The following is a 24,167-nucleotide window of genomic DNA, read 5'->3' on the forward strand; positions in this document are numbered from 1 at the left end:
GTTCAATTTATTTTCTTTAAATAATGGAATTTGGGAGTTCTCTGTCACTCATATTAAACAGATTATGAGATGAGCTTTTCTGGGTATTTGGTTTAGTCAATAGCAGGGTTCACCGCTGTGTCATAATAATATTCACTTGCATTTAGTCTAATGCTCCTCCAAGTGAGAATTATTTATACAAAGGTAGGAATACAATTATAGAATCTCAGAATCCCTGCAGTGTAGAAGCAGGCCATTCAACCCATTGAATCCACTCCAACCCTCTTTCCTATCCTTGTAACCCTGCATTTCCCATGGCTAATCCAACTAGCCTACATATCCCTAGGCACTACGGCCAAGTCACCTAACTTGCACACCTTTAGACCACGGGAGTAAACCAGAGCACCTGGAGGAAACCACACAGACATTCTCTCCACACCTGCTTAAGAGTTTGCACTGTCGCCTGAGGGTGGAATCAAACCAGGGTCCCTGATGCTGTAAGAGAGCAGTGCTAACTAGTGAGCCATTGTTTCACCCATTATGTCCTTTAAAATGGTCTTCAATAGACTTGCCACTATCTGAAGTTAAACTGAGTGCACTGTAGGCACCAAGTATGTCTGTCTTGCCATTTCTTTGTTGAGGGGGTACAAAATGTGCATTTCCCCAGTTCCCTGCTGCATCAAAGACTGTTTTCTGCCAATCACAAGCATTGCTGCAACACTGCATATCACAGTACAGTACTTCCCAGAATTCTGTGGTCAATGTCATTCCCCTGCCTAATGACAGACAGTTATAAATTACAGATGGTACACTAACAGAACTTAATCCTAGTTCTCTTCTTCTCCATCATCACATGCCACAGCACAGTCTAATCCTGATTCTGTCTATACCAGTATCCCTATACGCTGCTGTGCAGTGCAATTCCTAATTTGACCATGTCCATTATCCAAAATGGACAATACAATACTGTTCCACTGTTTCTTGGAAATCCCTTCAACTATGCTCACTGTGCCACGTGCCTTTCATTAGGCCTCTTTTCTCACTTAATATCACTAATGGTCTCTTGTCTCCACTCAAAAGTTTTTCCCACTTCTTTCCCCACGAATTTTCCTTGCTGTAACCTTTATTTTTAAAAAATGCTGAAAATTTCTAATAGTTCCCAATTTCAAGGCAGGAAACAGACAGACTAATTTCCTCCTTGAACTGGCAGTCTGATAAGCTGTTCATTAACAGCTACTTCTTTTTCCTTTACTTCAGATGCTCTGCATTTGCAGTATTTTAGTTTTTGACTGCATTCAGGAGTAAGAACATTGCTATATCTTTCTGTTGTGGTGCTGAGGCAAACTGTCATGCACAAACTGCTATCCTGATGAGTCAGTATTAATCCTGTACATAAACTGGGATGCTGGCTCCTTGAGCACACCAGTCATTTCCTTCTCTGAGCCAAACACTAGACATCCCTAGTCATGGACAATTCTTTCAGCAGCTTTTGAGTATAAGGTCAAAAGTCACTTGCCGGATAGAAATAGAATTAAATACACAGATGTTCAAGACTCAGAAGTATGCAAAACAATATGCCAGTGTCAATATGCCTCTGGCATATCGATTTCTCAAAACCAATGCAAATTTATTGTATCAAAACTCTTACGTCCCAACAATTAAGTGACTATAACTAAAATGCAACTTGTCTGTTCTCGCCACAGAAAACAGACCAGCTGCTTGGTGTTTCCAGTATTGTGACATTTCTAGCACTTGCAATTTAAAAGAGTTTTAGAGAAGGAAACACCTGCATAGCAGCAGTCAGGTTTGAAATACTTTGTAAATGGCTCTCTCACAACATATGCTGACCCTCTGACAAAATTACTGTCTGCTGTACCAAACTTTGTTCAACTGGAATTTCAGCTTGGCTCGGTGGCTAGCACTCAAACTCTGGGTAGTAAGATTAGAGTTCCAATCCTGACTCCAGGTCTTGAATATATTGTAAGCAACTTGGTGCCATGTTGAGGATGAGAGGCTGTCAGAGCTGCCAAAATAAAGGCTTCGCCTGCCTGTTGAGGGACAGCAGAATTGATACTCTGAATAAATTAGACAAAATGGATTGATGGGCTTTCATCCAAGTTCACTGTCGTGTTTGGTCCCTGGTTTCAGTGCCTGTCACTTAATCCTGGAAAGACCTACATTTTTCTAATATTTTCATCCATTGAAGTTAGCTACTTAGTAAGACATTTTCTAATAAACTAGACAACCATTTGTGATATTGTGCACGGACTGAAGATTGTGTAGAGTTCAAGTTTAGTGGGGATTTGGAATCAAGAGGGCTGATATAAGTCAATCCTATTTTTAAAATCACATATATTGTGCTTATCTGCAAGAAATTTTTTAAAAGAATTTACAATTTACGGCACATTAACTGGCTGCTTGCAAGCACCTCCATCCCAGACTATTCACCACACTTTAAAAGCAAAATACTGCAGACACTGGAAATCTGAAATAAAAACCAAAAACGCTGGAGAAATTCAGATAGCAGCATCTGTGTAGCAAAACAAAGTTAACACCCAGTCCATTAAACCTGCTTTAAAACTGATGGAGGCACAGATTTTTGAGGTTTAATAATTGATCTCTCTTATTACTTCTAAGAAAATATTGTCTCAAATATCCATCTCTGCTCTGCATTTCTTTCATCTACTCTGCCGTTAATGCACTGCCATCTTCTGCATGGAAATTAGGGATGGGTGATAAATGCTGGCCTAGCCAGGTGTGCCCACATCCAATGAACAAACAAAAAAAAAGCCTGCCTTTTCTTTTCTGTCCTCTTGATTCTCTGCCTTTTCTTCCCTTTCATGATGAAAAGGGAATGGGTTGGTGGATATAAAAGATCCAATGGCACTGTTTTCAAGACAATTAGGGGAGCTAGCCCCACTGTCTAGGCCAAAATTTCTCTCTCAACCAAAATAAAAAAAGAAACAGAATCTGTTTATTAACTCATTCGTGTTTGGTGGAGCCTGCTGTGTGCAAAGTAGCCACTACGTTTCGTACACACAGCAAGGCCAGTGGTCACGAAGAGTGCTTTATAAATTCACCTCTTCAAGCCACCAGTTATGACAGAGTCCCAGGAACACTCACTCCTCAGCCTCAGACTTTTTAGGAAATATTTTCAGAGGATATCAGAAATACAGAGAGGATGAAGAAAGCTGGGCCAATACTCTGGCGTATAACATGCACTGTCCCATTAAATTCCACAGATATTACACACACTAATTAACTCACCAGCAGAGGAGTGGCACTTCTTGGGTAGCAGAAATGTATAGGGTTTCTGCTTATTTGTCAGATCAAACAAATAGACCTGTAATACAAGAGAAATTCATTTTCTTGCTGTGAATTAACCTGTACAATTTAGTTACAAAACCAAACTAGTCTAATGCAGTTTCACATGAAATCAACAACAGGCAATCATTGCTTAAAGTTGTGCTGCATTCCTGAAAATTGAGACGTTGTGAAACAACTTCAAATGAAATGTAAGTTTCCATAAGAATCAATGCAAAAGCTGGAGATAAGTTAATTTTCAGTTTGTTGAAAGATTTGGACATTCTCAAGTAAAATTTGTCAATGTTGCACTTAAAAGAAAAATGCAAAACTGCACATACAGTGCCTCCTGTTAATATTTTCAGTATCCTAGCTCCAAAGGAAAATGAAACAAAATTTAAGCCCTTTTCACAAAATTTGGCAAATGCTATGTCATCCTCGTCTTTACCAAACCGTGTGCACTTTTCTTCTTCAATACCTGCCTATTAGGCACTAAGGTCAGTGGAGTTGTGGATAGTGACGAAGGATGTTGTTAGGTTGCAGAGAGACATAGATAAGCTGCAGAGCTGGACCGAGAGGTGGCAAATGGAGTTTAATGTGGACAAGTGTGAGGTGTTTCACTTTGGTCGGAGTAACTGGAATGCAAAGTACTGGGCTAATGGTAAGATTCGTGGTAGTGTAGATGAGCAGAGAGATCTCGGTGTCCAGGTACACAGATCCTTGAAAGTTGCCCCAGGTTGACAGGGTTGTTAAGAAGGCAGACAGTGTTTTAGTTTTTATTAATAGAGGGATCCAGTTCCGGAACCATGAGGTTATGCTGCAGCTGTACAAAACTCTGATGCGGCCGCACTTGGAGTATTGTATACAGTTCTGGTCACCGCATTATAAGGAGGATGTGAAAACTTTGGAAAGGGTGCAGAGGACATTTACTAGGACGTTGCCTGGTATGGAGGGAAGGTCTTACGAGGAAAGGCTGAGGGACTTGAAGCCATTTTTGTTAGAGAGAAGGTTGAGAGGTGACTTAATAGAGACACATAAGATAAACAGAGGGTTAGATAGGGTGGACAGGGAGAGCCTTTTTCCAAGCATGGTGATGGTGAGCACGAGGGGGCATAGCTTAAAATTGAGTGGTGATAGATATAGGACAGATGTAAGAGGTAGTTTCTTCACTCAGAGAGTAGTAAGGGTATGGAATGCTTTGCTTGCATCGGTAGTAGATTTGCCAACTTTAAGTACATTTAAGTCATCATTGGACAAGCATATGGACGTACATGGAATAGTGTAGGTTAGATGGGCTTCAGATTGGTATGAAAGGTCGGTGCAACATCGAGGGCCGAAGGGCCTGCACTGCGTTGTAATTTTCTATGTTCTACGATCAGTGGCTACTCCTTCAGCCAACTTATCACAGTTTGCTGGAACTCCCTTTCTCAGCATCTCCACTCCCATAAAATGTTCCAGGTTCATGAAAGCAACATCTACCAAATCTGTCTTGTCTTATCGTTGATATTCACAATGGAACTCTAACACGGATCAGATAAGGAAAAGGCCTCAAGTCACTGTATAGAGCAAGGAAGGGGCTACACATTGAAGGATTTGAGTGGGAGAGAACCATAGTTGACACAGGAAACTATTTTTAATTCATTCATGGGATGAGGATGCAGTTAAGCATAGTCCAATTTAAGATCTGCAGCAAGCGCTTAATGAATTCCCCTTATAGTAAATATTTCCATTTGTGTCTTAACATTTCTGTTTTAACATTCCCGCAACAACTGCTCTGCTTTGATTAACAAATGGACATAACTAGGAACTAAATTATGTCTGCAAGAGCAGGACAAGGCAAGAGTGGGATGTTGTTTCCTTTCACCAGTTAAAGGTCTTTGGTCCCTCCCAAGAGGCCACTATCTGTTATATCACATGAACATCTTGCAAATGTGACACATTTTGTTTAAACATTTTGCCCAATTTCAATTCATTAGTTAATTGCATTTATTTCTACTTATACCCAAGATACAAGCAGATCCTGGGCTGTTAAACTGACTGGTTTGTCTAGAAATACTCAGTGATATTTTATGGAATATCTGAGCAATTACTCATCACATTCAGTCAACACTGTTACACCCATTAATTACATCAAAGTATTCAAAATCGCAGGTTTAGATTGAGGGGATTGAAAAATAAAGTACATTCTACACCTATGCTTCTACAGTGGGTAGAGTGGGTGGGTGTTAGGTAGCCCAGTGATAAGGGCAGTACCCTGCTCCTCAGAGTCTCAGGTAGATGCAGTAAGGGATCACTTCCCCAGGGACAGAGCCCAAGAAGTACTATCCACCCTATGCACAGAGCTCCAACATAAAGTACATCCATACAGGTTAACCTGTTCCGGGAATACCTTTGCATTAAGATATAATGCCCTCTGTCCTACCTGCTCTCCTCCCATGTTGACTAAAAGCTCAGTCCCATCAGGGTTGAAGGCTACATAGGTGGCTACAAGCACACGGAGGCGATTGTTATAATCAGGCTGTTTCACTGGGAGATGACCTGCAGCAGTGGGGAGGGGGGTGGGGTGGAAAAGAGAGAGAGAGACAGAGAGAGAAACAGAGAGAGAGAGAGAATTAGTCAGAAACTACAGAATACGGAAATGTCTTTATAGCCAGAGAATCTCAATTAAGCTGAATCTAGTCAGTGACAATATTTAACTCCAAGAGAAGCTATTCAACTATAAGAGGATTAAATAGCCTCTTTCAAGATTCAACATGTATTTCTGGCACAAATATTGTTGAAGTGATCACAGAAATGGAGAATTAGGGTCATGGATATTTCTGTTCAGAACAGATAGTTACACATTTCCTCAGTGGTTCAAGTTTCAACCATAACTTTGATATAAATGTGATGAAAAATCTTTAAAGATACATAGCAATAGATCCAAGATGGCGGCGACTCAGCAAGTCTGAGTCTACAGAGCCCTTCCCAAAACCTGGGTAAAGTGGGTTTCCTGCCCCCACCACACTTGCCAAACCACCCAAAAAATTTCTTTAATCTTAATTAGCTGCTGAATATTATATTTAAATAGTCTAATACTGAGTGGATAATGAGTAAATCAAAGGGACCCCACAGCTCTCAGAAAACAAAGACCCCTCCCCCACCCTCCTCTCCTCCGGCTGCAGCTGATGTAAAAACAGGCCTTATAGAGATGATTGCTAGATTGGAATCGACACTCGTCAATTTCATCGCAGAATCCCGACAGCGATGGAATGCATTCGAAGAAAAGCTGCAGAAACAGAATCAAACCATGGAGGAGCTGCAGGGCCGAGTGGAGGGGGCGGAACTAAAGGCCACGACCTCCGAGGCTGCAGCTCAAACAGCTGCAGAACAGGTGCTAGCTCTGGAGCAGAGAGTCCGGGCCTTTGAAATTTACATCGATGATATTGACAACAGAAATCGGAGAAAGAATATTCGGTTGCTGGGCCTTCAAGAACAAGAAGGGAAAGGACAGTTAGCAGCATTTCTGGAGCGATGGCTACCCCAGCTTTTAAACCTGGGGGCTGAAACTGATCGGGTAAGGGTGGAGTGGGCCTACCGGGTCACAGTACGCGGATCTGGCCCAAACCAGCGCCCACGCCCGGTCCTGTTCCGGCTGCAGAGTTATAGGGAGAGGCAGATACTCCTGGATGCCTCCAGAAAGCTTGGAAAGGATCCTAAAGCTATGATTCATGAAGGATCCAAGATTATGTTATTTCAGGACTTCTCCCCGGCTTTGGCACGAAGAAGGAAGGCGTTTGATGAGGTGAAGAAATGTTTAAGGGACTTAGATATTCAATACACCTTACACTACCCAGCGACGTTATGCTTTACCCACGAAGGATCCAAGTATAATTTTAGATCATCGGAAGAGGCTAAGAAACTTTTAGACTCGGTTAAATAAATCGTAAGAGACAATTTATGTTGGCTTGCCTCTCCCACACTCCGTGGGGAGAAATGGATACTTTATTCTACTTTACTTTTGCCTCTGGGAGCGGGATTGTCTTCCTTGCTATGTTATTATACTTAACTGTAATCTGTTGGAGTTGTAATTTTATAGTTATGTGTGTTTGTACGTGGCATTGATGCTATTAGATATACTCAGGTATGGGTGGGGAGGGGTGGGGGTGCGGCGCTCACTGTTAACTCTAGCTCGGTATTATATCTAAATCCTGTTAAGGAGCGCCCGGGTCGAGGGTGGGACACTGTTTGGGAGAGGATATGGTGGAACGTTGGAAAGGTAGTAAGTCCCCCTGAGAACAAGGGGGAAGATCTCCATTCAAACATGTTTAATTTTTTTTTTGTTCTTATTGTTTGGAAATAGCTTCCTTTTTTTTTATCATACTGTTATGAGTGTATTAGAGAACATTTTCTCTTATTTGAAGGATGTAAGCGACTCAACTATACACTCTGGATGATTGTGGATTAGTTGAATTTTGATGACTATATATTTAAGATCTATTTTTATATTAATGTTTGTGCTTGAAAATTCTGCTTATTTTTGTAAATTTGTCAAAATGTTAAATTCCCAATAAAAATATCTATATAAAAGATACATAGCAGAAGAATGTAGTATGATCAAGGACGAAGGGGCATTTCTGTTGGATTAACAGATTAGCTGAAGGCTTTATCTTTTAGTGACACTGGTACACATTGCACATCCTCTCATTTACCTTTCACTGGTACCACTAACAAACCCATGACCACATCCCTGTTCTAATAATAGCCTGTTCAAGAAAACAATTAGCATCCTGTAAAGATGACCTATGCACAATGTTCAGCACAAATGATTGTCTCCTATATTTTCTCACACACAAAAATCCCAATAAATCTCTATCCTTTAAGAATTAAAAACCCATGACTTTTGACTACTCAATCCCTGGCACCTGCTTATCATGTGTTCCTTATACAATCTGAGAAACATCAGGGGAAATATATTCTTAAAGATGTAATCTGAAGTTTTCATTCAAGACTCATTTTAATCAAAATCTAACCATGGAATGAGTTACTGGTAGTGTGTGCGTGTGTTGGACATTGGGGACAGTGATGAGAACAGAAATAGAAACTGTTGGAAAAACTCTGCAGGTCTGGCAACATCTGTAGAGAGAAAAACACAATTAACATTTCATGTCCAGTGATCCTTTCACGTGACAAAGCTTCACATCAGATTTTATGAAGCCAATTCAATCACAAGTGTTGAAACTGCCTGAGTATCACGGACCTCAATTTCTATAATGAAAAACATACCATGTCTCTATTGTCTACACCCTTAATCAGTTCAGTTCAAAGCCAGAAACTTGATTTTGTTCTGGATTAGGTGAGGATTCCACAATGTACATTATCAGAATCCAGCAGATACATGACAAAGGCTGCTAACACAACATGAGCAATTAAGAGAAAAAAAATCACAAACTTGTAAAATAGAAGTGGCCAAATCTTTGAAGCCTGTAAACATACCTGAGCGCATGCATCAAAACAGAACACTGCGTACCTGCCACATAATACTGAACAGCTCCATCCGGCACAGATTTGTACCTGTCACAAAATGTGTGCAATCCAGGGGTTGAGTTCTGCTTTGCTGCTTTTCTACCAAAAAGCAAAGTAATAAATGGTTACACATAACTTAGGCCAAAAACTTCAGGCAATGAGAACAAATTAGTTAAAAGAAACTGCAGCAATCCTCCATTCAGTTGAGAAAAATTGCTTTAACCCGAATCTTACTTTACGCAAATCTACTGATCATGAACTGTGTGATTTGAATACTGTAGTGTGACATGGCCTTATATGCTGATGATAAATAAGAGAGAGCAGATCTGTCCATGATTCCAGAGTGCAATACTCTCTGACAACCAGAACATAGGAGATAGCAATGACGTCAGACACAAAAGAGAGAGAACAAGATGAACTATTTCACGGTTTCTCTTGCTCATGACCCTCTGCCCTCCATGCTTGAAGCCAACCTAGGATAGATTTTCTTTCTCATCAAGTCAGACCTGAAGAACTACCAGTCCAAATGTAATGTGGCATTCATTAATCTCACCATTGTCAAACAGTTTTGGGGCCTCAGTGTGGTAGCTGCAGAATTTTGTTTGTAGCTGTGAATGACAGATTCAACACAAGTTTAAGGATTCACATCCCAAACCAGGACTAAGTAGCTTGCCTGTGAGAACTGGTTTAAATGTTCTGGGTCAAGAAGAACAGAAAATTATTAAAGATCTTCAGTGAGACAAGCACTGGGCTTAAAGTATAAAGTCCGAGTAAGATACTGTGCCAACACTCACCTTCTTGGCATATATACAAATAATTACACTGGAGTGAGGCAAGTACAGCCAATGTCTCAAGAAGCAAAAGCCAAGAAACATTGGTACACATTGCACATCCTCTCATTTACCTTTCTCTGGTATCACAAACAAACCCATAAGCACATCCCTGCTCTAATAATAGCCTGTTCAAGAAAACAATTAGCATCTTATAAAGATGACCTATACATAATGGTCATTAGGAAATTAGAAATAGGGCTGTTACAAATTTAAAGAAAGGAGACAAAGGTAGTCTGCACAACGGGGAATTCAGTTTACATAGTTAATGAGCATAATCCAGAATTTTGTACACCTAAAAACACATAGGCAGACACGCTGCAGTGGTTCTCTGAATATGGCTTGAGGATCAACTGTCAAAGCAACAGACACAGTCTTCTGAGCTTTATAATAGAAGTAATTCAGTCTCCAAACCAGAGAGGCCAAACTTGTGCTGGCTGTCGAAATGAGATTTGAGGCACTGCACTTACAATTACTGCAATAATGGGTTCTCCAATACTCTGCCTGGTGGGACAAATTTATAAAGTGTAAAATTATGACATTTCTAAATTACAATTGCTGGGTGAAAGAGCACTTTCTGAATGGAATATTCTGGACAGCTTGCATACATTGCTGTCACTGTACCAGCAGCTTCCACCCTACCTGTGATTGTGAATCATACGAATGTCATAAACCCGCACAAAGGGACCACTTGCCCCGACAGCAAGATAATTATTGTTCTGAGGATTAATGGCTAGGCATTTAGCTTCCACGTGCTGCCCACAATATTCAGTGAGGTCCACCAGTACCTGTGAGCGCTTACTGCTCTCTCTCAGGTCATACTGCCTGCAACAGGAAAGGAAAGATGATGCATTAACAGAACTGAAGGCAAGTACGCAGAGGATGGTGCATGTGTGGAATGAGCTGCCAGAGGAAGTGGTGGAGGCTGGTACAATTGCAACATTTAAAAGGCATTTGAATGCGTGTATGAATAGGAAGGGTTTGGAGGGATATGGACCAGATGCTGACAGTTGGGACTAGATTGGGTTGGGATATCTGGTTGGCATGGACGAGTTGGACCAAAGGGTGTGTTTCCGTGCTGTGTATCTCTATGACTATGTAAATGGTGGGCATCTGGGCTTGGGGGAGGAACAAATGACCAATAATGAAAGTCTGGTACAAAGACAAACCAAATCTAATACACAGTCTTAAAATTCAAGATGGAGTGATGTGAATATCAAAGACATTGATGACAATTTGAGGGGTGTGGATGTCTCCCCCACACTATAAAGTGTTGCAATGAGTGGCCATTGAGTTACTACTAATAAACTGCAGCTGATCACAGAAGAATAGCCTGCGCTTTGACACATACCTGACAGTTCCGTCCTCTGCTGCACTCCAGAACGTGTTCGGCCACATGGGAGCAGCTGCAATTCGCTTCACACGATTGGTGTGCTCGCCAAACATATGAACAGTTTCCTTTACTGTCAAGTCGTGGACATGAACCTTGGAGTCAGCAGCTCCAGTAATCAATGTGCGGTCGTTTGAGTGAGGCAGGAACTGAAAAAAAAACCGTAGTAGTTAAAAAAAAAGCAGTCTTATCCATCAGTGCCAACATGTAGTAAGCAGTGAAGGGAAGCAGAATTAACAAGTGGATCCAGTAAGAATACGAAGTTTGCTGAATGCAGTAATTGTCAGTAAATACCTTCACTGTGAATATGTTGGCCGTGTGTCCAGTGTGCATGGTCAGCAGTTTCTTGCAGCTGAAAGGATCCCAGAGAATGGCGTGTTGATCATCTGATCCGGAGGCCAACAAACTACAGTTTAAAGAGAGAATAAAATGTCTGTGTGTGGTGACAGAGAGGCTGGAGTTTCAGAGGGGAGCTGGTGGTGTTTGGAGGTACAGGAGGCAGGGAGTGATGGTGGTGACAGAGGGACAGTGTGTGCCTGAAAGAGCTTAGAAGTGGAGGTCATTACTTACTTGCCCTTCTCATTCCATTCCAGACAGTTTACACATCCAGAGTGACCCTACAGAACAGAAAGGAAGAACAGAAATAAGATTCAGATATCAAATCAAAGCCCACAGCTTACAAATGTACATCACAACACATTATTATGGAGTCTAAGAACAGGAGCTGGGTCATTCCAATTAGAACAAATGCCTATTGAAGACTTTAATAGATATACTTGGAGTAATTTTGACAGGGAGAAACAACTTCCAGCAGCAACTGGACAAGACAGATATAAGGCAAGTGGCAAAAGAATTAGACAGGTAATGAGAAATTCATAATAAGTTGCGATCAACACTACACTATACTGTCAGAAAGGGAGATTCAATGGCAAATTTCAAAAGGAAATTAGATAAACATTTATAGATGGAAAACTTACAGCACTCTGGGGGAAAAAAGTGTAGTGGAATAGAACCATTTACATCGCTCTTTCAAAATGCTGGTCACAGTGCACTGAACGTTATAGCAAAGAAAGGAGTCAACAACTTTCACATGCCATGCATTTAATCATCCATGTTTTAGCAGGGCTACCAGCAGTTCAGACATCTCACCTCCAGCTCACACTCCAGGCCCAGCCTCTTGATGAATGGATCAATGACATGATATCGACGCTCGAACTGTAGAGTGTTCCTTTCCTATAGAGGCAAAGGCCAACGTAAGATACAGACAGGGCTCATCACGTTTTTCCAATCACCAGACTTGTCCCACCCTTACCATCTAACTCTCTCAAAGCAGGCTTCATCCTCTCAACAGCAGTAGTTGCAAATCTCTGCCCTCCCTGACACAGCTCACACTGCAGCATGCACAAACAAGACCAGGAACACACTTAGTACCTTTATCTGCCGCTGGATAATGTCCCTGGTTATGTTAAGTGGCTCCATTGCTCTCAGGTCAGACGGTCACAGGACAGATGGGCTCTGCTGTTTCTCACTGTGCTGTAGATTAACACCCGGTTTTACATAGAGTGCAGAAATACAGAAATAGCCCACATTTAATCCTGGCAAGGAACAGCACACAACACAGGAATCTGAAAAAGACAGGAGAGGATTCAAAAAACTCCATGGGCAGTGGAGAACAGCACTCGCCACTAAGATAACAATAACATGCACTTTTACAGCTGAATATTCAGCACTATCTTAAAACAGGAGATGGAAATAATTTGAGGGGATTCCAGAGACTAAGGCCTAGGCAGTCAACAAAATTAGAGCAATAGAAATTAAAAATTGAATGAATGCAGAGATCTCAGGACTGAAAGAGGGGAGAAGGTGGCTTGGCGAGAATGAAGCAAAATAATGAGAATTTTTAAAAATTGACAATACAACATTGCAAGCCAATGGACTGAGGTGTATTCTTTGTTGGGTGAAGGCAGAGGAGCTGAAAATGTGTTGCTGGAAAAGCGCAGGTCAGGCAGCATCCAAGGAGCAGGAGAATCAACGTTTCGGGCTTGAGCCCTTCTTCAGGAATGATGAAAGTGTGCCAAGCAGGCTAAGATAAAAGATAGGGAGGAGGGACTTGTGGGAAGGGCGTTGGAAATGCAATAGGTGGAAGGAGGTTAAGGTGAGGGTGATAAGGTGAGGGTGATAGGCCAGGGTGGGGTGGGGGAGGTCAGGAAGAAGATTGCAGGTTAGGAATCTGGTGATGAGGTCGAGGGTTGGGACTCAGACAAGGTGGGGGGAGGGGAAATGAGGAAACTGGAGAAATCTGAGTTCATCCCTTGTGGTTGGAGGGTTCCTACACGGAAGATGAGGCGCTCTTCCTCCAACCGTCGTGTTGCTATGGTCTGGCGATGGAGGAGTCCAAGGACCTGCATGTCCTTGGTGGAGTGGGAGGGGGAGTTGAAGTGTTGAGCCATGGGGTGGTTGGGTTGGTTGGTCCGGGTGTCCCAGAGGTGTTCTCTGAAACGTTCCGCAAGTGGGCGGCCTGTCTCCCCAACGTAGAGGAGGCCACATCGGGTGCAGCAGATGCAGTAAATGATGTGTGGGGAGGTGCAGGTGGATTTGTGATGGATAGGGAAGGATTCCTTGGGGCCTTGGAGGGAAATGAGGGGGGAGGTGTGGGTGCAAGTTTTGCATTTCTTGCGGTTGCAGGAGAAGGTGCCGGGAGTGGAGGTTGGGTTGGTGGGTGGTGTGGAGTTGCAGAGGGAGTGGTCTTTTCGGAACACTGATAGGGGAGGGGAGAGAAATATATCCCTGGTGGTGGAGTCCGTTTGGAGGTGGTGGAAATGACGATGGATGATACGATGTATATGGAGGTTGGTGGGGTGGTAGGTGAGGACCAGTTGGATTCTGTCCTGGTGGCGATTGGAGGGGCGGGACTCAAGGATGGAGGAGTGGGAAGTGGAGGAGATGTGGTGGAGACCATCGGCGATCACGTCTGGGGGAAAATTGCGGTCTTTGAAGGAGGAGGCCATCTGGGTTGTTTGGTATTGGAACTGGTCCTCCTGGGAGCAGATACGGCAGAGATGAAGGAATTGGGAATATGGGATAGCGTTTTTACAGGGGGCATGGTGGGAGGTGGTGTAGTCTAGGTAGCTGTGGGAGTCGGTCGGTTTATAGTAAATGTCCGTGTTGATTCAGTCGCCCGAGATAGAAATGGAGAGGTCTAGGAAGGGGAGGGAGGAGTCTGAGACGGTCCAGGTAAATTTGAGGTCGGGGTGGAAGGTTTTGATAAAGTGGATGAACTGTTCAACCTCCTCGTGGGAGCACGAGGCAGCGTCGATACGGTCAGACCCAAGAGATGACATCCTAAGGATTTGGGTGGAGGACAGTCAACACAGTGGGGTTTTTGGGTGGCTAAGGGTGGGGGAAGAAAAGGGTGGGGGAGTAGTCTGGATGCACTTCAATCTGGCAGTAAAAACAGGAAGGTAGAATATTATTTAAAGGAGGTGGGAAGGGAGCGGTGGGGAAAAAGAGATTGAAGAACTCTTCAGCATAGAGACCTGGTTGTCCAGCGTATGAACTACAAAGTTAGTTCGCAAGCACAGCAAGTGCTTAGAAATGTGAATGGAATGTTAGATTCATTGCGAGGAATATGAAACAAAGAAGTAGTGAAGTTTTACTGTAGCTGTACAGCACCTTGGTGAGGCTATGTCTGGAGTAAATGTGCGATTTTGGCTCCTTATTCAAAAATTGATATTACATCAGAAGCAGTTAAATTAAGGTTCACTCACTCAATCATTCCTGAGACTAAATGCTAATGGAGAACAGTTGAATGGGTCAGACCTTCATCCACAGGAATTTAGAATAATGAGAGGTAATCTTATTGAAGCACACATGATCCTGTCAGGACAATAAGGTGGTTTCTGAGAGGAGTTTTCCTCTTGGAGGAGACCAGAACTCAGGAACACAGTTAACAACGAGAAGTCTCTTTTGAAAGGTGGAGTTTGTTTTTCTCTCAGAAGAAAGTTTGTCTATGGAATTCTCCCAGCAGCACCAGCCCCAGAAAACAATGAAGGATGGGTCATTTGATTTATTCAAGGATAAGCAAAAAAATTTTTGACAAAGACGACGTTTTGAGATTGTAGACTGGAAAGTCCCAGTTTAGTGGCGATCTTATTGAATGTGGAGTAGGTTCGAAGGGGTGAATAACCTCCTACTGCTCCTCAGCGCTACTTTGTGAGAAGGAAATACGAGGGTGAGAAAGTTGCACGGAAGAGTTTACGCGAGAAAACAATGGTGCCTTCGGAGAGAGTTCGGGAATGAGGAGAGGAAAGGATAGCACAGGGGGCACTCAGCTGAAAAAGATGACAATATGGGGGGGGGGGGGGGGGGGTTGTTAGTGGAATTACGATGCCGTGGGGGGGGGGGGGGGGGAAGAATGATGTCGCTGAGGTCGGGTTCGAGGGGCTTGACACCACCAGTTTTGGGGATAATTGACGACATCTGCAAAGGTGGCCCATTGAAAAGGGAACGATGGCACCAGGCTGGGGTCCAGCGGGGAGGGAAGTGACACTAGAGTGTGGTTTTGGGGGGGTAATGATGACACGAAGGTGGCTGGGTGGGGGTAAACAACGACAGTACAGTGTCACAGGGAGGTGGTACTGGGGGTACAATACTCCAGAAGGGGGGCGTCAGTAATAGGAGGACAACTTGGGGAAAAGAGGAGTTGGGAGTGAATGGTGGTAACGCAGGTGGAAGGAAAACACCAGGTTTGGGGGTGGGGGCGTCGACAGGCGAAGAGATGTGGGAAGGACGGAGGGGGGGGGGGATGTGAACGACATGGAACAAGGAAGACGCGGGCTGTGTTACTGTAACCGGCAACTTCGAGCTGGGCCGCCCGCAGCCAGACAACGCGAGCCCGGGGACGGAACACCGACTCAGGCCCTGTCAAGGGTCACAAGTTGACAGCAGGTCACGCATCAGAGGCCTCCAGCATACCCGCCGCTTCTGTAGGCGACTCCATGTAGGCGCCGAGTGCGCGGTTCCCTGCCCCCGATCACTCCCTCAGGCTGGTCCCCGGTCCCGGCTCCGCTAGGCCCCTTTCCGCGCACAGAAACTGCGTCACCGCGTTATCCCCGCCCACCCCTTCCTGAGTGACAGCAGAGCTGACCAATCACTGCCTTCAACCTACCCCATCCTGCCACCAGCATCCAATCAGAGCAACATCAGCCCGCGGTGTGTTTATGTCATGACAGTGGGCGGGGCCAAGGGCCTCCTGGGAAATGAAGTTTGGAACAGTGGAAACCATGGAAACCGGACTGGATCCCCCAGTGACCGGAGTTGGATCTCAGGGAAACCAAGAAAACCGGACTGGATCACTAAATGACAGGAGTTGGATCTTGGGGAAACCATAGCAATTGGATTGGATCACCATTGACCAGAGTTGGATCCCGGGGAAGCTATGGAAACCGAACTGGATCACTCAGTGACCAGAGTTGGATCTCAGAGAAAGGGGACGAAACATTTGCAACAAAAACTCCCAGCTCGGCGAACAGAACCACAACAACGAGCACCCGAGCTACAAATCTTCTCACAAACTTTGGATCCTCCAGTGACTGCACTTGGATCCTGGGAAAACATGGAAACTGGCACTGAATCCTTCCAGTGAAAGGAGCTGGATCACAGGAAACCAGGGAAAAAAAGCCCTGTATTCTCCAGTGACCAGAACTAGAATCTAGTGAAACCATGGAAAGCTACACTAGATGCTCAGTGACTGGAGCTAGATACCAGAGAAACAATGGAAACTGGCCCTGGATGCCCCAACCTATTCAGCCTCTCCATATAGCTCAAATCCTCCAACTCTGGCAACATCCTTGTAAATCTTTTTTGAACTCTTTTCAAGTTTTACAACATCCCTCCAATAGGAAGGAAACCAGAATTGCACGCAATATTCCAAAAGTGGCCCAATCAATGTTCTGTATAGCCACAACATGATCTTCCAACGCTTACATTCAATACTCTGACCAATAAAGGAAAGCATATCAAATGCGTTCTTCACTATCCTATGTACCTGCGAATCTATTTTCAAGGAGTGTGCACTCCAAGGTCTCTTTCTTCAGCAACATTCTCTAGGACCTTACCATTATATGTACAGCTCCTACTCTGATTTGCTTTTCCAAAGTGTAGCAGCTTGTATTTATCTAAATTAAATTCCATATGCCACTCCTCAGCCCATTGGAACATCTGATTAAGATCCTGTTGTACACCTCCAATTTTGGTGTCATCTGCAAATTTACTAACTATACCTCCTATGTTCATATCCAAATCATTTATATAAATGACAAATGTAGTGGACCAAGCATTGACCTTTGTGGCACTCCATTGGTCATAGGTTTCCAGTCAGAAAAGCAACCCTCCACCACCAATCTCTGTCTTCTACCTTTGAGCCAATTCTGCATCCAAATGGCTAGTTTTCCCTGTATTCTATTAGATCTAACCTTGCTGACTGGTCTCCCACAGGAACCTTGTCGAATGCCTTATTGAAGCCCATATAGATCACGTCCACTACTCTGCTCTCATCAATCCGTTTTGTTACTACTTCAACAAACTCAATCAAGTTCATGAGACATGATTTCCCACACACAAAGCCATGTTGACTATCCCAAATCAGTCCTTGCCTTTCCAAATACACGTAAATCCTGTTCCTCAGGATTCCCTCCAACAACTTGCCCACCACTGACATCTAGTTCACCGGTCTACAGTTCCCTGGCTTGTCCTTACCATCCTTCTTAAACAGTGGCACCAGGTTAGCAAACCTCCAGTCTTCTAGCACCTCACCTGCGACTATCGATGATACAAATATCTCAGCAAGGGGCCCAGCAATCACTTCCCAAGCTTCTCAAGCTTCTCACAGAGTTCTAGGCTATGTTACAACATGGGGTAAACCCTCCTGTTAATTTAAACTAGGAACACTGAAAAGATTTATCCCGTGCAGTGATCTATGAAAATTCAAGAGGCCAAGAACTATTTAAAGTAAAAATTTAGAAATAAAGTTGTTAAGTATAACAGAGAATAATTAATAAGCAATATTTACAACTCCTTCCTCTAACTTAGGTTTTACTTTCCCTTCTATAATAGTAGTCCAATTAAACCCCAAATAAGATTTACCAAAAGTTAAAATTTTCAAAATCAGCCAGCTGTCGAAACTATATCTTCCTCGGTCATTTTCTTTGGGATTTCTGTTTCACAGGTTACTGATCGATAAAGGTACCTTTAACAGAGCTATTCTCTGGGCAGTCTGCAGATACTTGTGGCTCGGCAGTTCTCCTCTCAACTGTTCAACTTTCCCTGGTCTTATACCCCAAAGCATCGGATTGTGTCATTGGCTTTTAGGATTGTCAATATATGAAATTCAATCTTGATTGGAGTTTGGTATTTTTTGGAGTATAATTTAAACTGATTGGCCTAATTCTAATCTGTTTTGTCATTTCCAGGCAATCAGCTACTGGACCAAAAGGTTACATTATATCTTGATCAGAACACTTGGTGCTGACAGGTAGTTCTGTTAGCTTTTAATTTTTTTAAAGGTATAGTACGCTCACATTGTCATAACAGGTACACCTGATCAGGTCCTGGGAATTTGTCTACCTTTATGCGTTTCAAGACATCAGTACCTCCTCCACTGTAATTTGAATATTTTTCCAGATTTCACCATCTATTTTCTCACATTCTGTATCTTCTATGCCCTTCTTCACAGTAAACTCTGATGCAAAATACTCATTAAGTATCTTCCCCATCTTCTGCGGTTCCACATAAAGGCAGATTGGAAAATAGCTAGTGTAACTCCTTTATTCAAAAAAGGAAGGTGGCAGTAAGTAGGAAACTGCAATTTAACATCTGCTAAAGGAAACATTTTAGAAGCATTACTAAAGATGCAGAGACTTGGGTATCTTACTGCATGATTTGCAGAAGAATGCTGTGTTTAATTGCAAGGGAACTGAATGTAAGGCAAGGGAGGTTGTATTTCAGTTATACAGGGCATTGGTGAGACTGCATGTGTTTAGTTTTAGTCACCGTACTTATGGAAGGATGTTAGTGTTTTGGAAGCAGCTCAGAGAAAGTTTCTTCAATTAATATCTGGAATGAGTGGTTGCCTATTGAGGAAAGGCTTTAACAAGCTAAGTTTGTATCCTCTGAATTTTCAGGAATATGTGTTTCAATTGAGTCTCCTGACTCTTCTAAAAGTCAGATGACTTAATTGAAACATATATATTCCTTCGGGAATTTGACCAGCTAGATGTTGAAACATGTTTCTCTAGTTGGAGAATCCAGAACTAGGGGTCATATTTTAAAAGGGTGTGGCCATTTAAGGCAGAGATGAGGAAACATTTTTTTTCCCAGACGGCTGTGACTTTTTGGCATTCCTTTTCTCAAAAGACAGTAGGTGCAGAATCTTTAAATATTTATCAGGCAAAGGCAGATACATTTTTTATTACCAAAGGGATGAAAGATGATCAACGGCAAGCAGGAATGTAAAGTTGAGGTTAAAATCACATCAGCCATGATCGCAGCAAATGGCAGAGCATTTCAGTAGGCTAAATGCTTTACTTTTGCTCCCATGTCTTATAGTCTACATGATGTGGAGGTGCCAGTGTTGGATTGGAGTCACACAACAAAATCAGAAGTCACACAACACCAGGTTATAGTGCAACAGGTCTATTTGAAATCACAAACTTTTACAGCACTATCCCTTCATGAGGTGACTTCACCTGACAAATAGCAGTGTTCCAAAAGCTTATGATTTAAATAAATCTGCTGGAGTATAACTTGGTGTCATGTGAGTTCTAACTTCATGGTCTACATGCAGACTAGGCAGTTTCACACCTGCATGTCAGTCATGTCCCAGCTTTGTGGTTGCTTGTTTTTAAAGAAGCTTGTCCTCCAATTTATGAACTTAGACTGGTGATGGCCTGGCAAGTTTGTCCTACTCTGCCTTCCAAATCTGATTTTTGCTGGTGACACTAAGCCCACATCCAGACGTGTAGCTCTTGGGTATACAAAGCAATATGTTTTGCCACCCCACACTTTGTGATATATGCTTTAAAGGTTCGAGCTGTTAGATTAGATAATGTGGTGAGGCTGTTACATGATTTACACCTGAGTTGTCACTTTTGTTCCTGAAAAGTCTCCCTGTGCATTGTAGGCCATTGACAGATATTATCTTTTCAGGTGTATTGAATAGATGAAATATGACGCTCACTGTTTTCTGACATAGACACAGTTGATGTGTACTTTAACTGTCTGACAACTGAAAATTGAGTAGTTGCTAATTAAGAGAAAATTGTCACCATTCGTGGTGAATGAAGGTGTAGAGGTACTTTGTTAATGACTCATGTGTCCCACTGGAATTGTTGTTCCCAGTCAATAATACATGCGGCTGAGGAGCTGCTGCAGGGGAGAATTGTTCACATTTTTGGATCATTGGAATCTCTTCTGGAGTAGAAGTTATCTGTACAAAAATACAGATTGGGGGGGGGGGGGGGGGGGGTGGGGGGGTGGGGGGAAGGAAACTGAGGGAAATAGTAAGGAAAAAAATCAACCTGAGACTGGTACAGTTGGAAACAGGAGCAAGTCAAACAGTCAGGGCAGGCAGGCACAAAGCAGAGAACAAGATAAATTAAACTGCATTTACTTCAATGCAAGAAGCCTAACAGGGAAGGCAGATGAACTCAGGGCATGGTTAGGAACATGGGACTGGACTATCATAGAGAGACGTGACTCAGGTATGGACAGGACTGGCAGCTTTATGTTTCAGGATACCAATGCTATCGGAAGGAGAGAAAGCAGGGGCAAGAGAGGAGGGGGAGTGGCGTTTTTGATAAGGGATAGCATTATGGCTGTTCTTAGGGAGGACATTCCTGGGAATACATCCAGGAAGTTATTTGGGTGGAACTGAGAAATAAGAAACAGATGATCATCTTGTTGGAATTGTATTATAGGCCCCCTAATACTCAGCAAGAAATTGAGAATCAAACATGTAAGGAGATCTCAGTTGTCTGTAAGAATAATAGGGTGGTCATGGTAGGGGATTTTAACTTTCCAAACATAGACTGGGACTGCCATAGTGTTAAGTGTTTAGATGGAGACGAATTTGTTAAGTGTGTACAAGAACATTTTCTGATTCAGTGTATGGATGTAGCTACTCGAGAAGATGCAAAACCTGACCTAATCTTTGGAAATAAGGCAGGGCAGGTAACAGGTGTCAGTGGGAGAGCATTTTGGGGCCAGCGACCATAATTCTATTATTTTTAAAACAGTGATGGAAAAGGATAGACCGGATCTAAAAGTTGAAGTTCTAAATTGGAGCAAGGCCAATTTTGATGGTATTAGGCAAGAACTTTCAAAAGCTGATCGGGGACAGATATTCGCAGGTAAAGGGACGGCTGGAAAATGGGAAACCTTCAGAAATGAGATAACGAAAATCCAGAGAAAGTATATTCCTGTTAGGGTGAAAGGAAAGGCTGGGTAGGCGTAGGGAATGCTGGATGACTAGAAAAATTGAGGTTTTAGATAAGAAAAAACAAATGAAGCAGGAGTATACTGAAGAAGGAAATCAGGAGAACAAAAAGGGGACACGAGATAGCTTTGGAAAATAGGGTTAAGGAGAATCCAAAGGGATTTTATAAATACATCAAGGAAAAAAGGGTAACAAGGAAGATAATAGGGCCCCTCAAAGATCAGCAAGGCGGCCTATATGTGGAACCGCAGGAGATGGGAGAGACACTAAACGAGTATTTTGCATCAGTATTTATTGTGGAGAAGGACATGGAAGATATAGAATGTGGGGAAATAGATGGTGACATCTTGAAAAACATCCATATTACGGAGGAAGTGCTGGATATCTAGAAACACGTAAAAGTGGATAAATCCCCAGGACCTGTTCAGGTGTACCCTAGAACTCTGTGGGAAGCTAGGGAAGTGATTGCTGGGCCCCTTGCTGAGATATTTGTATCATCAATAGTCACAGATGAGGTGCCGGAAGACTGGAGGTTGGCAAACGTGGTGCCACTAAGAAAAGTGAGAAGGAAAAGCAAGCGAACTATAGACTGGTGAGTCTGACATTGGTGGTGAGCAAGTTGTTGGAGGGAATCCTGAGGCACAGGATTTACATGTATTTGGAAAGGCAAGGACTGATTAGGGATAGTCAGCATGGCTTTGCGTGTGCAAAATCATGTCTCATGAACTTGATTGAGTTTTTTGAAGTATTAACAAAGAGGATTGATGAGGGCAGAGTAGTAGATGTAACCTATATGGACTTCAGTAAGGTGTTAAACATGGGAGACTAGTTAGCAAGGATAGATCTCAATTAAAACAGGGTGAACTGGCCATTTGGATACAGAACTGGCTCAAAGGTAGAAGACAGAGGGTGGTGGTGGAGGGTTGCTTTTCAGACTGGAGGCTTGGGATCAGTGGAGTGCCACAAGGAACGGTGCTAGGTCCACTGCTTTTTGTCATTTATATAAAATGATTTGAATATGAACATAGTAAAAGTTTCCTTCAGTACATAAGAAACAAACGACAGGCAAAAGTAGACATTGGGCCACTTCAGACTGATGTAGGAAGCCTAGTGATGGGAGATAAGGAAATAGCAGGAGAACTTAACAAGTACTTTGCGTCAGTTTTCACAGTGGAAGACATGAGTAATATCCCAACAATTAAAGGGAGTTAGGGGGCTGAGTTGAGTATGGTTGCCATTACAAAAGAGATCGTGCTAGAAAAGTTAAAAGGTTTTAAAATTGATAAATCTCCTGGCCCCAATGGGATACACCCTAGAGTTCTGAGAGAGGTGGCTGAGGAAATAGCGGAGGCATTGGTTGAGATCTTTCAAGAGTCACTGGAGTCAGGAAAGGTCCCAGATGATTGGAAGATCGCTGTTGTAACCCCCCTGTTCAAGAAAGGATCAAGACAAAAGATGGAAAATTATAGGCCAATTAGCTTAACCTCGGTTGTTGGTAAAATTCTAGAATCTATCATTAAGGATGAGGTTTCTAAATTCTTGGAAGAGCAGAGTCGGATTAGAACAAGTCAACATGGATTTAGTAAGGGTAGGTCATGCCTGACAAACCTGTTGGAATTCTTTGAACAGGTGACAAGTAGGTTAGACCAGGGAAACCCAGTGGATGTGGTCTATCTAGACTTTCAAAAGGCCTTTGATAAGGTGCCACACGGGAGGCTGCTGAGCAAGGTGAGGGCCCATGGTGTTCGAGGTGAGCTGCTAGGATGGATTGAGGATTGACTGTCTGACAGAAGGCAGAGAGTTGGGATAAAAGGTTCTTTTTCGGAATGGCAGCTGGTGACGAGCGGTGTCCCGTAGGGTTCAGTGTTGGGGCCACAGCTGTTTGCATTATATATTAATGATTTGGATGAAGGGACTGGGGGAATTCTAGCGAAGTTTGCAGATGATACAAAGTTAGGTGGACAGGCAGATAGTACTGAGGAAGTGGGGAGGCTACAGAAGGATCTAGACAGTTTGGGAGAGTGGCCCAGGAAATGGCTGATGGAATTCAACGTGAGCAAATGCAAGGTCTTTCACTTTGGCAAAAAGAATAAAAGCATAGACTACTTTCTAACTGGTGAGAAAATTCGTAAAGCCAAAGTACAAAGGGATCTGAGAGTGCTAGTCGAGGATTCTCTAAAGGTAAACATGAAGGTTGAGTCCGTGATTAAGAAAGCGAATGCAATGTTGTCACTTATCTCAAGAGGGTTGGAATATAAAAGCAGAGTTTTGCTACTGAGACTTTATAAAGCTCTGGTTAGGCCCCATTTGGAGTACTGTGTCCAGTTTTGGTCCCCACACCTCAGGAAGGACATACTGGCACTGGAGCGTGTCCAGCGGAGATTCACACGGATGATCCCTGGAATGGTAGGTCTAACATATGAGGAACGGCTGAGGATCCTGGGATTGTATTCATTGGAGTTTAGAAGATTAAGGGGAGACTTAATAGAAACGTACAAGATAATACATGGCTTGGAAAGGGTGGATGCTAGGAAATTGTTTCCGTTAGGCAAGGATACTAGGACCCGTGGACACAGCCTTAGAATTAGAGGGGGTCAATTCAGAACAGAAATGCGGAGACATTTCTTCAGCCAGAGGGTGGTGGGCCTGTGGAATTTATTGCCACGGA

General features: G+C 43.0%; 1 protein-coding gene across 1 annotated transcript in view; it reads right to left on the bottom strand.

Annotated features, from left to right (window-relative positions):
• The window catches only part of wdtc1 (WD and tetratricopeptide repeats 1), a 46,269-nt gene extending 30,161 nt beyond the window's left edge, over positions 1–16,108 (bottom strand). Inside the window, exons 1-10 of the mRNA XM_060847245.1 lie at positions 15,982–16,108; positions 12,439–12,632; positions 12,157–12,240; positions 11,578–11,624; positions 11,302–11,413; positions 10,969–11,156; positions 10,260–10,442; positions 8,792–8,886; positions 5,705–5,820; positions 3,247–3,322 (exon numbers count right to left, since the gene is read on the bottom strand). Of these exons, the coding sequence (XP_060703228.1) occupies positions 3,247–3,322; positions 5,705–5,820; positions 8,792–8,886; positions 10,260–10,442; positions 10,969–11,156; positions 11,302–11,413; positions 11,578–11,624; positions 12,157–12,240; positions 12,439–12,486 (949 nt within the window). The 5' untranslated portion in view covers positions 12,487–12,632; positions 15,982–16,108. The remainder of the gene's footprint in view (positions 1–3,246; positions 3,323–5,704; positions 5,821–8,791; positions 8,887–10,259; positions 10,443–10,968; positions 11,157–11,301; positions 11,414–11,577; positions 11,625–12,156; positions 12,241–12,438; positions 12,633–15,981) is intronic.
• Positions 16,109–24,167: the final 8,059 nt, after the last annotated feature.

Source organism: Hemiscyllium ocellatum, chromosome 30, assembly GCF_020745735.1.
Source record: "Hemiscyllium ocellatum isolate sHemOce1 chromosome 30, sHemOce1.pat.X.cur, whole genome shotgun sequence".
Classification (NCBI taxonomy): Eukaryota; Metazoa; Chordata; class Chondrichthyes; order Orectolobiformes; family Hemiscylliidae; genus Hemiscyllium; species Hemiscyllium ocellatum.